The following is a 15,650-nucleotide window of genomic DNA, read 5'->3' as shown; positions in this document are numbered from 1 at the left end:
AGGTGTGCACTACTGTGCCTAGCTTCAGTATCTCAAATGTGAAGGGCCTAAGAAAACGATTTGTAGGAGCAGCAGAAAAGATTCATCTACAGACAAGAAGATGGTTTAAACCTTGTACTTTATGAAGAATGGGGGCAAAAGAAAAAAACCATTTTCCAGGAAGGTCTCAAAACAATCTATTGCAACTGGGAATGGAGGTGTCGGGGAACTGTCTAGCAAGCCACATGGCACCAGCCGAGTGCTGTCTATGCACTTCCTAAGCCTTGTATTTCACTTGCATCCTTCCGTATGTGAAGTTTGAGTTCAGCATCTTCCCCACACTGATTTTCTTGAATAACTACAAGCCTTCCGTTGGTTTGAAAGAGCACAAGCTCCATGTTGCAATGCAGCATTTGGACAGCTCCACACTCGCTCAAGCCAGAGAAGAGTCCTCTGTACAAACCCTCTCTAAATCCAGTTTCGCCAACGGACTCTCTGCTAGTGACCTAAGTCTTCAAATCTACTCACAACTCCTGAGTAATCCCATGTGGTTTTCAAAAGTTTTCTAAACTAGAAAAGGCTGTAACCATGGCAACATGAGAAAAAAAAAAAACAGTATCTGGACACTGTCGGGCTCTTCTGAGGAAGCAAAAGACTAGCAAGACTCAAAACTAATTTGTGCTGAGAATGGAACAAAGGGACTCGTATATTAGGCAAGACTACTAGCCACTAGACCTATCGAGCCCTTCAAAGACCAAATGGTCTATGTAGCCCAGGCTGGGACAACACACATCCCATTCTCTAAAGATGTATTTTCTAACCTATTTGCATGTTCATGGTCATGTAGGTGCAGTGGTATGTGTTTATTTATGTAGACCCAAGATTGACATCCCATATCTTAACAACTTTCCACCTTTAATTTTTTGCGGCAAGATCTCATCAGGTAGCCTTGGCTGGCCCTGAAGTCACAGGGGCTTTCCTGCCTCAGCCTTCCAGAATGCTGGGATTACTGTTATGAGCAACAACATCTGGAGCTGTACCTAGTGTACTGCATGGCGTGTAGATGATGCAGCTGTGCGTGCCTAGATCAAGGCCAAAGAAAACTTCAGGGATTGGCTATTTAGTCTCTGCTTATTCCCTGAGACAAACCAGGGTTCTCACAAAAGCTGAAGCATGGCCTCACTTAGACTGCCAACACACTCTAACCCCAACACTAGTCAGAAGCACACGCGATCATGGCCTGTCTTATGAGTGTTCTATCTGCATATACACCTGGGTCCCAGAAGAGGGCATCAGAGCCCATTATAGATGGTTGTGAGCCACCATGTGGTTACTGGGAATTGAACTCAGGACCTCTGGAAGAGCAGCCAGTGTCCTTAACCGCTGAGCCATCTCTCCAGCCCCATGGTTCGTCCTTTATGTAGGTGCTGGGGATTTGAAATTTAGATCCTTGTGCTTGTAGAGGAACCACTTATCACTGAGCCATCTTCCTAGTTCTTCAATACTAACTTTTTAATAGCATTTCAGTAAGCTGAGAATATAATTCTGTGTCTGATAGGAGACTAGTTTAAAAAATTAGAGAAATATTAACAAGCCAAGGTCTTCTGAGATGTACAGGTGAGGACTGTGCAGGACACCAAGTGTGCCCTTGGCTACCTATGAGCACCAAAGCATAAAGGTGTCACACTGACTCTAGCCACCAACAGGAGCAAACCCAGTCTACAGCCAGCTACGAGGGGACACCGAGGGTTCTGTTTTGCCACTCTCAAGTGTCACAAAGTAAAAAATGGGACTTGATACGGATATACACTCACACCACACAGCTTAGGACTGGACAGGGACACACACATACCGTCTCCAAAGCTGTAAGGGCTGTCCAGACACACACACACACAAACACACACACACACACACACACACACACACACACACACACACACACACACACAGAGAGAGAGAGACAGAGAGACAGAGAGAGAGAGAGAGATCACATGTGCTGTAGAAGGGCAGATTGAGATCCAGCTCTATTTTAAAGTGAGCTCCCAAGCTGTGCTAGGCAGCCCATACTAGTCCAATCCTAGCACTTAGGCGGAGGCGGAGGCAGAGGCAGAGACAGAGACAGAGACAAGAGACAGGCAGATCTGAGAGTTCAGGGTCAGCCTGGTCAACAGATGAGTTGAAGGACAGCCAAGGCTGCACACAGAAACCTTGCCTCAAAAAGAAAAAAACAAACAAAACAAAAAAGAAGGGGGTTTCCCTAAAGACCCAGACCCCAGCATCACTTGGCTGCTTGCAGCAACCAGAGTCTGAGACCTCTCATGCTCGTATACCGGGGCTACACACGATCAGGCACTTCTACAGAGACCCCACCCCGGAGTCCTTCCATCCTTCACGAGGCACAGGCAGGCTGACGTGGGGACCAGGTTCTGGACAGCCTGGGTTATGGCGGCTGGTGTCTATGAAGGACTGTGGGAGGCTGTGGAGGCTTAAGCGCTCATCTAAGTCCACTGTCAAGAGCTGTGGGTTTTAACCTCGCCAACCCTGACTCACCCATCTAGACTATGGGCCTCTTCCACTTCTCAGCATTATCTGGGGAAGATGGGGATGTTATCACACAATTCTGAGAGCTGGGATCCATCCATCAAAATGTGAAGACCCCCACAAATGCACTTACCTGCTTGACTCACTACGAGATCCTCAGGACACAAGGACAACTACATGGTCTTACACCATGCAAAGCTGAACAGAAAGTCTTCCTTCAGTTTACAATAAAAAAGTTCTCAACACTTTAGCAACTATACAGAATATGAAGGTTTATTTCCAAAAAGATTACATTTTTTTTAACCAGGATACACAGATGCACTTAATGTAACAGTACCTTCTGCAAAAATAGGTTACATAATACTCCGAAATGCAAGGAACAATCTTATTCTCTAAAAATTGGACAGCAGGCGTTTGAAGCTCAAATAGCCTTCAAAGTGGAGGCAGCAAACACTGGTGACACCATAGAGCTGTGCTGCAGACGAGCCCACTGCTATTTATGACACCACAGAGCTGTGCTGCAGACGTAACCACTGCCATTCAGCTGCAAACCACTCATGTTCACACAGCGCCAAACAGAATAGCCTTGGTGCCAAGCCTTTCAAATGGGTCTCAGTGCTGCAAGAAAAAGTTGAATGATACACAAAACTATGAAAAGTTTCAACAGAACTATTTAAACATCTTCTCTAAAATTGAGAAAAGAAATCGTGTTAAATTTTTTTTAAAAAGAAAAACAACAGTCAGCTAGAACTCTCAAGCAGTCAGAAGTCGTCCTCGTAAGCAGTCAGGGAAAGTTTACAGGAGATCTCAATAAATTATCTTGAAGCCACAGCAGGAAGCTTGCGTTAAAATCGCCGTGGAGGTCCACTCTTAAACGGCTTAAACCCAGAGCTGCTTCCTCTCGGCATGGTGTTACCACTCATCTGTGCAATCCTGTTAACTGGAGACGCAGTGCTAGAGGGGAAACAAGGTCAGAACAGACGGTCACAAGAGAGGCCTTCACAACCTCTGCCACTCAGGGCCACACAAGCTGCTCCCTGCTCTTCTCATCCACAGCAACTCTAGCCCTGTAAGGCGCATCTCATGCTAACCCCTCCTTACCAAGGAAGAAAGAGTGGCTGTGGGTGGACTCTCTAGTCGGCTTTCATTAGCAGCATTAAGGAAACTGTGGTACATGCTACAGCTTCATGAACTCACTACCAGAAAGTCACTCAATGATGTTTGCAGTCTTTCTATTGAGAGCAACACTACAGATACCACAAAGTGACAGGATAAAGACACTCCAGGACTCTCTCATGATGGGCAGTGAAGTGCTTCCTATAAAGCCAGCGGAGAACTCTGGGTGAAGTTTGCAACCTACAGAAGCCACTGTAGTGTTGAAGCAAGTAAATGATACAACACAATGTGTGGTTCCACAGCCATGTTCAGAGGTGGTGACTGTCACACGTTCTCTGAGAGGAGCAGCCATGGGATGGATGCAGAGGCAGGGGGCAGCAACAGAAACATACTTACCAGCTGGACACTGTTCTGACTTATTCTAAGAACAAAGAAAGATCAAGGCTGGGCCATGTCTCCCCGGTCAGGGTTTTGAGGATGGCAGCACTGAGAGGTAAAAGAAGCTTGAAGAAAAAAGTAAGTTGGAGAGGCACACGTTTGCCTGAGATGTGGAGCTAACAGAGGCATTAGAAGGTGGCAGAGAAAAGTCATGTCTGAAGCTCATCTGCTTGAAGGAGCCAGAGAGGAGGGTCAAGAGGGGAAAAACCAGAAGGCTGAAAGCTGAAAGCTGGGCGTGGTGGTCACACCTTTAGTCCCAGCACTTAGGACAGAGGGGCAGAGGCAGAGGCAGGCAGATCTCAAGTTTGAGGCCAGTCTGGTCTACAGTGAGTTCCAGGACAGCAGGAATACGTAGTAAGACCCTGCCTTGAAAAATGGAAGGAAGGGTGGTAGAGAGAGAGAGGAAGGGAGGGGAGGAGGGAGAGAGAGTAAGACCAAGGAAAAAAGGAAAGAGAAAGAGGAAGAGAGAAAGAGAGAGGTAGGGTGGGAGTGCTCGCACTGTGGGGTAGTATCTGGAAGGCTGAGGCAAGAGAATCCTGATTTGAAGACAGTCAGCCTACACATTCTAAGACCAAGAAACCAAGAGACTGCTTCAGAATGAGGAAAGCCACAGAGTGAAACAGAGCAAACTGTAAGGAGCCCAGAACCAAAAAAGCTTACACAGAACAAGTTGCTGGTGCTTTCAACAAATGGAGAGCAAATGGCGGTGCCATGCAGAAGTAAACAACAGGAGAGCAAAGCAGTGTCTCCTCTAAAACAAGGGTGTGAGGCAGGACAGGAGCAAGACGGTGAGGCTGCAGAGACCACTGACACCACAGAGAAAGAGGACAAGACCAAGCTTGTTCCTCTACCTCAAACAGGCTTGGGTTGAGTGTGTCGAGCTGGACTGTTGTATGAAAAGGAATGGACCTACTGTCAGCTTCCTCGACCTCCTGATGTAAGCACCACAAGGTCACATGCACGGCCTACATCTAGGACCTACTTGCAAGAATGCTAATTGTTAACCTTCAACAGGGAGGACAATCTTATAAACTAGCTGCTAGCTCAGGCTTCTGCAGACTCAGGTCCTAGGAAAGGTTTGGGCAAACCTGGGGATTTACTAACCGCATGTAATTTCTCAAAAGCTCTAACAATCACGAGGAAAAGGACTACCCAATTGTATGACAACAGAAAAAGTTTTAAAACATTAGCTACTCACCTTGAGTGTTGGGTTATCATGCCTGCTCCTGTCCGGCCATCACCCATTCGTCTTGTGTCATGGTAGCTAGGCCCCTGGGAGGGTGGGCCATGCCACTCTTTCCTTGGTCCACTTGTGTCCCGTCCATGACGTTCCACAACATGTCGTTCTTCAGGGTAGTGCTGGGAACAGCACAGGAAAAGATGAGTGTGGGCCCCTTAGTCCCATGCGCTGACTCATACTGCTGTCTTTAATATCAGAGCAAACCAGTAAAATGTCTGAGAATGCAGCAGAGGAAGGAGGGGCCACCTATTCTGGCAGGAGTTCCTTAGTACCTTTATTTCTGTGTCCACATCCACTACTACTCCAGCATTATTTGGGCACAGGAATTTCAAATGCCTGGATAAATCTCTACATATACACAAGGGGTCAAAAGTTAAAGAGCTGGAGGTTGGGTATATGGTCAACCTATCAGAACAATCTGTACACAGTTACAGAAAGCTTGTCCTGTTTTCCTAGTAGGACTTAGTGCTGAAGCCTGCACATGTGCTCCACTGTGGCTATACAAGGAGTGGGGACAAGGGGACACATGTATTTATAGAACTAAGGACAGGAGGAGGAGTCAAGGGCTGCTGACACCCAGTTAGGCTAAGCTGCCAGCATCCACGCAAACTGGATACAATATTGGCCAAACAACTGACAGACATCATAAACTTCTGACGAGGACTCTAGGCTCGCCTCCTGAGGAGATTTTCTTTAGAGGTCTTTCTGAGTGTAGAGTGCTGGTGTAGAACAACTTCTTACTCTTTTTTTTTTTTTTTTTTTTTTGTTTTTTTCCTTTTTTTCGGAGCTGGGGACCGAACCCAGGGGCTTGCGCTTCCTAGGCAAGCGCTCTACTGCTGAGCTAAATCCCCAGCCCCAACCTCTTACTCTTAACTACATCATATGCTTAGTTTCAAGTCTCGGTCAGGGTGGTCAGGTTAGTGCACTTGTGTCAACGTTACTATGAAGTACTGACACACTTACACTCCATAACCACGAGGCCAAGAACCTACTTCATACATGTGCTGGAGGAAATGACCTACACTGACACAGTACATGACAAGATTTGAAGACATTTTCTAGTTAAAACAAAATTTGTATCATTGAGGGCTTGAGAGGCCTGGTATATGGAGTATTTTCCATCCAAGCATGACTGGGTTCAGATCCCCAGAACCTGCAGACAAGTTAGGTAAGAAGCCTGGAGTTCTGGTGTGAACCTTCAATCTGGCACTCGGGAGTCAAGAGTAGGCTGATCTCGGAGTTTAGGCTACAGAGAAACCCTGTCTCAAGCAACAACAAAGAGACAGAGAGGGGAGAGAGAGAGAGAGAGGGAGAAACTGGGTAAGAGTGGCGGCTGCCACTGGGGAAAGTCCCTCGAACAGGCTAGCTAGCGTGAGCAGCCAGAATTGAAGCTCCAGCTTCAGCAAGAGACCCTGACTCAAAAAATAAAGTGAGAAGCAATCGAGGACACCAAACATGCTTGCATGCCCATGCCAACACATGCCAACACATGCCAAAGATGATTTAATTAAACTTGGTGTGTGTTTAAGTGTACAAAATAAACACAACGCCAAATTCTGTCTGGCATAGAACTTATAACATCAAAATGTATTCCCACTAGGCAGTAGTGGCGCAGGCCTTTAATCCCAGCACTCGGGAGGCAGAGGCAGGCGGATCTCTGTGAGTTTGAGGTCATCCTGGTCTACAGAGCCAGTTCCAGAACAGCCAGGGCTACAACAAAGAAACCCTGTCTTGAAAACATCAAGACAACTCTCAAAGGCAACTCTCCAGGCTGATGTAATTCAGCAGTAAGAGCAGCAGCTGCTCTTCTCAAGGACCCAGCTCAATCCCCAGCTCTAACATCCAGTCTGGAACTCTAGTTCCAGGAGACCTGAATCCCATAGGCACAGGGCATAAAAATAGTACACAGATATAGGCAGGCAAAACACCCATAAATAGAAATTTAATTTTTAAAAAGAGAGAAAATGTAAGCATCAACAGGAAGCTTCCAGCAACTTTACCTGAGCTCCACTTCCTCTGTCAGAGATGACTCCTCGGTCTCCCTCTCGGTTTCCATAGCCTGAGGCACTACTCCGATTCCCAGGGGGTGCTCCCCTCACAGTGTGCCCTGAGACTTCTCTCCCAGACCGTTCTGGCCTTTCAACTCTGTTAACAGAGCACACGAATCAAAACCTCACTTTATAATTCTTAAAAACTCAAAAGCACAGTATGCCACAAAGAGATTATTAAGAACTACCTTGACTCCCGTTTCTCTGTGGACATATTCGCTTCACTTTTCCAGGAGGTTGGTCTAGAAGGATTGGGCACAGTTTCTCGAGGGTGTCTGGGGTGAGCGACCTCAGGCCTGTCATGGAGAATTACTGTTCTTCTCTCGTCTCGCTCCCCTCGCACCTCTCGCCTGTCCGTTTCTCTGAGTTCATTTCGTGGTGGTGGGGGCTCGTTTCTTCGGGAGTCACTGAAGTTCTTAGGGTACCTTTCAAAACTCGGCTCTTCTCTTCGGGTGGCTGGTCTCGGTTTTTTCCCTTCGCTCTGACCAACAAACCGTTCCCGTCTATTGAAGGAAAACAGATACCGGTCCTAAGAGTGTTTACCTGCGGTACTCTCAACTTGATCTGCATAACCTATAATCATGAAACCTTTTAAAGGAAATCATGGCAAAGCTGCCTGCCAGAAAAGCTCTCACTACTGAAATGATTTTCTTTTCTATCGAGCTATGTCTAACTCAAAGGTTGGTTTGTTTTCCAGGAGGAAATATATCAGTGGAGTCACAACCAGCCTCCATGTTTTACTGTTACGGCCATTGCACATCCAAAATTAGCATTCTCCATTCACACATTTTATGGGTTTTTATGGAGCAGAGTCTCAAATGGCTGTGTAGCCTTGGCTGGTCTCAACTCCTGACTTCAGCCCATCCCTCCCAAGGCCTCTGTCCAGTTGAAGGAATGAAGAGACCAGCACTCTCCCGCCAGTGAGAACCAAAACTAGACCTATGGCTTGTGCTGAACACACTGTGGACTCAGCACTTCACGAAGATCTTACAGAGAACCGGAGCTGTGACCAGCAAGGCTCCTGTCTCAAATGTAAGTGCGGCAGTGTCCACCGACCTTTCAAAGGATGATGACTGCACAGACGTAGTGTCAGGAAACCTGGCCCGCTCTCGATGGCTGAAGTCAAGGAACCTGCTCTGTTGACGATAGTCAGACCCGTGGCCGAATCGTGCATCTGTATCTAGAGATAACTTTTTATTCTCGCTCCAGTAAGGATCATCTCGCCTTGAAGAGAAATTGTTGCTCATTTATATAAATTATTTGGTAATAAACGAACAGCATTCACTTGGACTCATAGATACTGCGTTGGAACTGTGGACATAAAGGCTACTAAACTCAAGCTACAACAGTGAGGAGCAGAGACCGAACAAACTGCTAAATCCTGAGTCATAAATACGAGGAGAAAGGTATTGAAAAACTGCCTGCTTTTTGTGTGTGCACACGTATACATGCTTGTCTGATTGCATACAACTGTGCATGTGGAGACACAGGTTAATGTGGATGTTGCCTCCACCTTACTTTTTAAGACAGGATCTCTCAACGAACCTGGAGCTCACTGAAAGAACTAGACGAGTTGTCCAGAGAGCTCCAGGGTGTCGCCTGTCTGCCTCTCCAGAGCTGGATTACAGGCGCACACCTCTGCACCCGTCTTGTTCCATGGGTGCTGAGGAGATAAGCTCCGATCTCAGGCTTGCTCAGCAGTCACTCTGCCCACTGGGTCGTCTCTCTCGCCTGAACTTCTTCTTACGTCTTCAAATGAAAAGGAGGAACTCCTGTCATAACCAATTCTAACCAGCAGTTTTCAGTTACTCCCTTCTCTCCTTAAAGTGCAGATGGGGGCTCAGGACCTGCTCGTGCAAGAGACGCACCCCAACCCTGAGCTACACCCTGAGCTTCTGTGACTGTGACCTCGCAGAAGCTGGAGAAGACCAGAGCACAACGCATTCATCCCACTCATTTCTCCATTAAAGCAAAACAAAAACCAAAAACCTAGAGTGCTCACAACTTGTATTAAGAAAATGATGTAAAACACTTATATTTTAAACTCTACTAGGAAGCATGAATATAAACGCAGCAATCCACAACTTCGTTAGTTTACTCTCTGCCTTGGTAAGTTTTCAAAGGCCTGACCTGGAAAACTCTATCAACCCCTATTATGTCTGTGTGCCTCCAGTTTTCATAAGCGACCCTATGGTGCTAGAAGAGGCTAAGAGAGAGCAGACGCCCTGCCTGCTGGTGCACTGGCTCCCTTCCCTTCCACCTTGGCCAGGGTCTTTTATTCCAGAGCTGGGAGCACTGGCATTCGAATTCTCGAACCCTAGCTCACTAACAACAAGATAGCAAGGCAAACCACTAAGGAAGAAAGGAAGCAACTACCTATGGTCTACATCACGTGGGCGTTTCAAAGAATTCCTTTTTTCCTGTTCATAGCGAAGCTGCTGCTGTTGCCTTCTGAGTTCCTCTCTCTCTCGAGCAATCCGTTCAGCTTCCCTACGCCGTTCCTTCAGACACACAGGAATGAACCAAACACAAAGTAAAGACAGAAGGTAAGTGTACATCTGGGTTGAGAAACCATCACAGAGAAGCACCAGGTAGAGCACATACCTGGGACGAATACATTAGATTTTAATCACCTAGACTACAGCTACTGGTGGGTGACAGTAAAATAACAGGGTCGAGGGGCAGAAACTGGTGAGCATCTGGGGGAAGGTCAGAGTTCATTTAATACATTGACTTAAACAAAAGCACCTAAAAGGAATGAGTAAAGTGGGTTTTCTTAAGCCCCGGGTGGCAACTGTGCAGAGAGGCAGTATTTCCTTCCAGCCTTGGGTAAGGAAGCCCTTGTTATTTTCTAAGTCTGGGGTGGTGACAGTGCTGGGTTACAGCTACTCTGGACTCAGTCCTATGCTCATACTCTTAGGCTGCCATTACACTGCAGAGCTACAGGGTACTGTAATCAACAAGGAAGTCACAATCCAACACACTTCTCACTTGTGCCTAATTCGTCATCGTCAGGGACACTTCAGTGCTCACTCTGATCTACAGGAGCTTTACAGTAAGTAAAGCAAACTTGAGGGCAAAAAATTACAGGGTTTGCAAAGGCGAGTTGTCAAGATGAAAAGATTTTCTGACTGCACCTGTTCAATACGAATGCGTTCCCTTTCCAAGCGTTCGCGTTCCATTCTCTCTCTCTCTAGTTTTTGCCTTTCAATTTCTAGGCGCTCTCTCTCTCTCTGTAAGCGTTCCCGTTCTTCCCGTTCACGAATTATTCTAATGCGTTCACGCTCTCGACGCTCTCTTTCTGCAATCTCTTTTCGTCTAACAAAAATCAGTATTTAGAAATACTTAAATTATGCTAGCACTGTGTGAAAAATAATAGCTTTGAATTTGAATTTTTCCTCGTGATTGGCAATTTTAAAATTCAACATTAATCTTAATAGTTTTAATGTAATTGGAAAGAACGCAAAATAAAACTTTAAACATATTTCAGTATTATCACTTATTTATAGGACTGTCCACTAGGCAGCTAAATTTTATACACTATTTGCCTATTAGATGATTTGGTTAAATGAAAATACCACCATAATAAAAACCCAATAATTGACATTTTAAAAATGTATATAAATTTATAAAACTACAATTTTTCTTCTTTTTTTTGTGACAGGTCACACTATGTAGCTCTGTTTGGTCTCAAACTCACTACTTAGACTGGCCTGGAACTTGTGGCAAACCTCTTGCCTCTGCCTCCAAGTACTGAGATTAGGTGTGTACCATCATAACTGGCTCAAAACTACAACTTTTATCAATTATTTTCCATAGAAAAATTCTAAAATCTACCATATATCCTTAACTCCTGAAATAATGTATATACTTTATTCTGATAGCTTGGAATTATAATCACAAACAATTCTAAGAAATGGCATATAACAGAATGTGTGCTTAAAGGCCACTGCAATACACAGTTACAGGGACCATGCTTTCTAGTCAAAGGCTATTCAGTGCACACATAGCGGACCTTGTTCAGTGCTTCTTTACTTACTGACCCTCAGGTAAGCAGCTTTTATATTTTTTGCACACTTGTATATTTGCTTGTAGCAATTCAGTATTCTCAATGGGTCAGTGCTGTTCCCTTAAAAACTGGTATGGCATTTTAACTGAAACTCAGTAGGTTGTTACTACCATTCAGTGGGTGGAGACCAAGAATTCTACGACACTTGATGGCATGAACTGCCAGTGCAGTTTACAGACCAAAGAACATAACCTACAAAGCAAAGATTACCTAATACTTTTTTTTTTCTTTTTCTCGGAGCTGAGGACCGAACCCAGGGCCTTGCGCTTGCTAGGCAAGCGCTCTACCACTGAGCTAAATCCCCAACCCCTACCTAATACTTTTAAACCCTTTCCTATGCCACGGTGGACAGCTGCGCCCTTGAGAAACAACAAATGCCTTTAAAGCATGGTCTAAATTTAACTGTATTTTTCATGAATGGTAGGCATGTTTGCTTTAGCACACGTTCATATATTAAATTTTTCAAATAACACAACTCAAAATTTACTTTTTTTTTTTAAAGGGAAGGGATTATATTTTGTTGAGGGCTTTACCCAAGATGTGTTACCATTTCAGAAATCATCTTTAAATTCCTTCCTTTCCCCTAGAACACTTCTATTGATACCTGATTCACCAATTCGACACAAAAAAATCCATCTATATCTGCAGCTTTCACATTCTTGGTGAGTCTAATAAGATACAAATATCTGACTAGTTCAATGTATCTTCTACACATCTAAACATTTATATCTGGAATACATCTACATATACATGTACATGTATATGTGTATACACACACACACGTTACAAATCGCTTATTTCTTTTTTACATTACTGCTAAATTGTTACATTGAATTATGAGCAGATAAATATACATTTTTCCCAGGAGAGTGAAGAAGGCACACTGAACATCTAACTAGATGGACTAGTGCGTGCCCGTGGTTACAGATCCGCAGGAGACTGAGCAGAAGGACGCCTTGAGCTCAGGAGCAAAAGGTTGAGCAACACAGAGGATTTTAAAGAAATCTGAAAGTCACTTCCCTAGCATCTCTTTCCTTGTTCTTCCCTGACCAGTCAGTCACTCATGAGTAGAAGCTTGGACCTAGGGTTGATGAAGGTGTGTTTTGTGAGGAATCATTTCTTTAGCCATAGGCAATGGCCTTATTCCTAAGTTGCAGCTTTTAAAGTTCCTAACATCTGAGACTACAAAGATGAAACTCTGTGAGTGAACTCTGTGCTAGATAGGTTTAACAGATTAAAAGCAGACTAGGAGACATGTTCTCAATATGTCATGTGGCATCCAAACACAGGTATGTGGCTGTGACCTGAAAATCCGGTGGGTTTGTTGATATTGCCACTAAAAATGGAGGCATCTGCTTTTGGGTTCTGGTGTGTTTTAATGTGGATAGGGTAGGAACTGCGCTAAAGCTCAGAGCAACTAGCCTTCACTTAGAAACTAATGCAAAGAACCTTGAAGGATTCCTCAGCTTTGTGACAACAGTTCAACTCTGTAGCTTACTCTGACACTACCTGGAAATTCTCCCCTCCTGTAAGACCTAGTTTTTATGGCAGCATTTTGAAACAGAGGAAAGAGCACTGGACCTGAAGTAAGACTTGGGCCTGAGTCCTGACTCCACCACTCATCAGCTCACTGCTTGGCAGAGTCAGTCAGCCTCCCCGGGCCTCTGGTTTTAATAGAAACATCGGGCTTAATTAACTTTACAGAACTGAGCTGGAGACAACAAACCAAAAAGGATTTTGCAAATGGTGGAATGCTATGCACTTAAATCATCAGGTCATGCCTGCACTGCCTTCAACTGACAATCAGGCTTCTAGGGGATACAGTCCCTAGCAGGCTGGGTTATAGCTAAAGACACATGTTAAGGACATATCAAACATGTTCCTCCTACCTTCTGAATTCCACTGCTTGTCTCAGTCTTTCAAAACGAACTAAATGTTCTCTCAATCTTTGTTCCTTCATCTTTTCAAAAGGCAAGATCTCCTTCCTTCTGTAGTCTTTGTCTCTTTTTTTATCTAGGCTGGCCCTCTCCTTTTCTTTGCTTCTTCCATGACCCTACAGAAGAAGAAACAAAACATAAGACTAGAAAATAATTAAAATCATGTGCAGTTCCATACTTTAGGTTCCCTGGTCATTTTAAAAGTTCAAATGAGGGGAGTAGCATTGGCTCAAAGGTTTCCGTGCTTTTCAGCCTTTGCACTTGCAGAAGACTCGGGTTTGGTTCCCAACACCACACAGCAGCTCACAACTGCCTCTGAGTCCGTTCCAGGAGATTTACTACTTTCTGGCGTGGGGGGGGTTAAGGGTAGGGGACCCTGCAAGCACAAAGTGCACAGAAGCTCATGCAAACTCACACACATAAATACAAAATAAATCAATAAAACATCTTCTGAAGTCCAATTAACTAGTAATACAGCCTTTTAAAGACGTCTTAAACAATGTTTTCCTTTGGTGACAACAGCTTATCTTTTGGAAATAAAGGTCAAACAAGCAGACAGCTTCGTCTTGAAGACTTACTTTCTCATATCTGCCCCTTCTTGATGGCCTACAGTGATCTCCCTTGGTTTGGTTTAGTATCACCATATGTCCTGGACTCTTTGAACCTAAAAAAAAAAAAAGCAATACTTTAGATAAACAAATGGCTACAAAATATTGTTGAAAAGGAGCATATTGAATAAAACTGAATTTTCACCTGACATAAAAAAAGTCTAACTTAAATGCAAACACATTACAATAATCTGTTAAATACTTTCAATAATACCAAAAGATCCTAATTCAGTAAGATATCGAAAATCAATGGCCACTGCTCATTTGGGAGAGGGGGGCCTCCAGCCCAAACCCAAGTCAATTAAGACTTACAGATACAGCCAGGGACATTACTTATAAGAATATGACCTTGTAGTAGAAGGGAAAGTTGGTCTATAAATCCCTTTCTACTTCTGGACCTAACAACCTTGAGAGCTATGCCTCTGAACTACGAACACGAAGGGCACAGCCAAGAGGAGCTGAGGGAAGAAGGGTACATGACGTACTTATCCGTTTCTTCTCTTCGCTCTTTTTCACTGTCTCTGAAGTCTGCCCACTTGGACCATCGTCGTTTTTCTCCTCCTTCTCTACTTTCTTAATATCTTTGCTTTCTTTTTTCTCCGATTTCTCAGATGACCTTTTCTCTTCTTTTTTAATAGATGCTTGTGTCCTGACCATATCATTCAAGACAAAAAAACCAGAATAACTACTTTTGCTATGTACCAAGAAGTCATCTGTCTATGAAAAGCCAGACGTGGCTAAACAGCTATCAACCCGCCCTTACTTGGCACTCCTGTCACTGGCACTCTTTTTATCGCCAGCACTTCTCGAGCTGCTCTTTTCATCATTTTCTTTCTTCATTTCTTTCTTACAAGGATCACCTTTGACCTGAAAGCAAAAATAAATAAATGTTCTTAAAATTTGTAAGCTTCATTGGTGATGAACAGCAATGTGGAAATGTAAGCTGAATAAATCCTTTCCTTTCCCCCCCCCAAAAAAAATTTGTAAGCTTTAGAGTTACATTATATAAATGGATTTGAGCTGGGCACAGTCACAAATGACTGTAATCCTACCACTTGTGAGGCGGACACAGGATGATTTTTAAGTTTGAGGACAGTTCCGGGCAAGTTTGGATCTCACTTTGTAGCTCATAGTAGTCTTGGGGTTTGTTTTTTTTTTTTAATTTTAATGTTTATTTATTAATTATTCCATTTATTTATATCTCAAATGATATCCCAATTCCCAGTTACCCCTCCACCAACCCCCCATCCCACATCTGCCCTCCCCCTCCCCTTTGCCTGTATGAGAGCGCTCCCCCACTGCTCCAGTATCCCCCTATGCTGGGTCATCAGGTCTCCCTTGGGACCAAGGGCTCATAGTAGTTTTAAACTCATGATTTTTCTGTTTCTTCCTCCCAAGCTCTGAAATTATAGCCATGCACTGTCTATCATTCATGAGAGACATTTTTAGATTGAGACAAGTTGATTATTCTTATCTGAAATACTTGACAGGATTGTCCCACACCTTAGGCTTCAGATACCTGCATCCCTGTCCCTGCTGGTTTAGAATAAAGGTATCTGCATCCACTCTCCCTGCTGAGCATCTTAACCAAAAACTCTCAAATGCACCAAAATCAAAAATTTGACTACTGATGAGACTCAAACAGTTTTATTTCAGATTAGGTCTCTAGTTACT

General features: G+C 44.2%; 1 protein-coding gene across 11 annotated transcripts in view; it reads right to left on the bottom strand.

Annotated features, from left to right (window-relative positions):
• Nucleotides 1–2,772: 2,772 nt before the first annotated feature.
• Nucleotides 2,773–15,650, bottom strand: part of Sltm (SAFB-like, transcription modulator) — a 46,114-nt gene continuing 33,236 nt past the window's right edge. For 4 of the 11 annotated variants that reach the window (XM_056984525.2, XM_056984527.2, XM_056984529.2 and 1 more), the window contains 11 exons: nucleotides 14,740–14,843; nucleotides 14,462–14,661; nucleotides 13,947–14,032; nucleotides 13,321–13,484; nucleotides 10,500–10,680; nucleotides 9,739–9,863; nucleotides 8,419–8,586; nucleotides 7,551–7,865; nucleotides 7,315–7,459; nucleotides 5,273–5,433; nucleotides 2,773–3,474 (listed from right to left, as the gene is read on the bottom strand). In XM_056984525.2, coding sequence (XP_056840505.1) covers nucleotides 3,366–3,474; nucleotides 5,273–5,433; nucleotides 7,315–7,459; nucleotides 7,551–7,865; nucleotides 8,419–8,586; nucleotides 9,739–9,863; nucleotides 10,500–10,680; nucleotides 13,321–13,484; nucleotides 13,947–14,032; nucleotides 14,462–14,661; nucleotides 14,740–14,843 — 1,758 coding nt within the window. In that variant the 3' untranslated portion in view covers nucleotides 2,773–3,365. Of the gene's footprint in view, nucleotides 3,475–5,272; nucleotides 5,434–7,314; nucleotides 7,460–7,550; nucleotides 7,866–8,418; nucleotides 8,587–8,631; nucleotides 9,112–9,738; nucleotides 9,864–10,499; nucleotides 10,681–13,320; nucleotides 13,485–13,946; nucleotides 14,033–14,461; nucleotides 14,662–14,739; nucleotides 14,844–15,650 lie in introns of those variants that run through there. The other 7 variants (XM_056984526.2, XM_056984528.2, XM_063266421.1 and 4 more) reach the window with 4 other exon arrangements.

This window comes from Rattus norvegicus, chromosome 8 (genome assembly GCF_036323735.1).
Source record: "Rattus norvegicus strain BN/NHsdMcwi chromosome 8, GRCr8, whole genome shotgun sequence".
Classification (NCBI taxonomy): Eukaryota; Metazoa; Chordata; class Mammalia; order Rodentia; family Muridae; genus Rattus; species Rattus norvegicus.
Note: the sequence above shows the minus strand (reverse complement) of the source record. Positions and strands in the feature narration are given on the sequence as shown.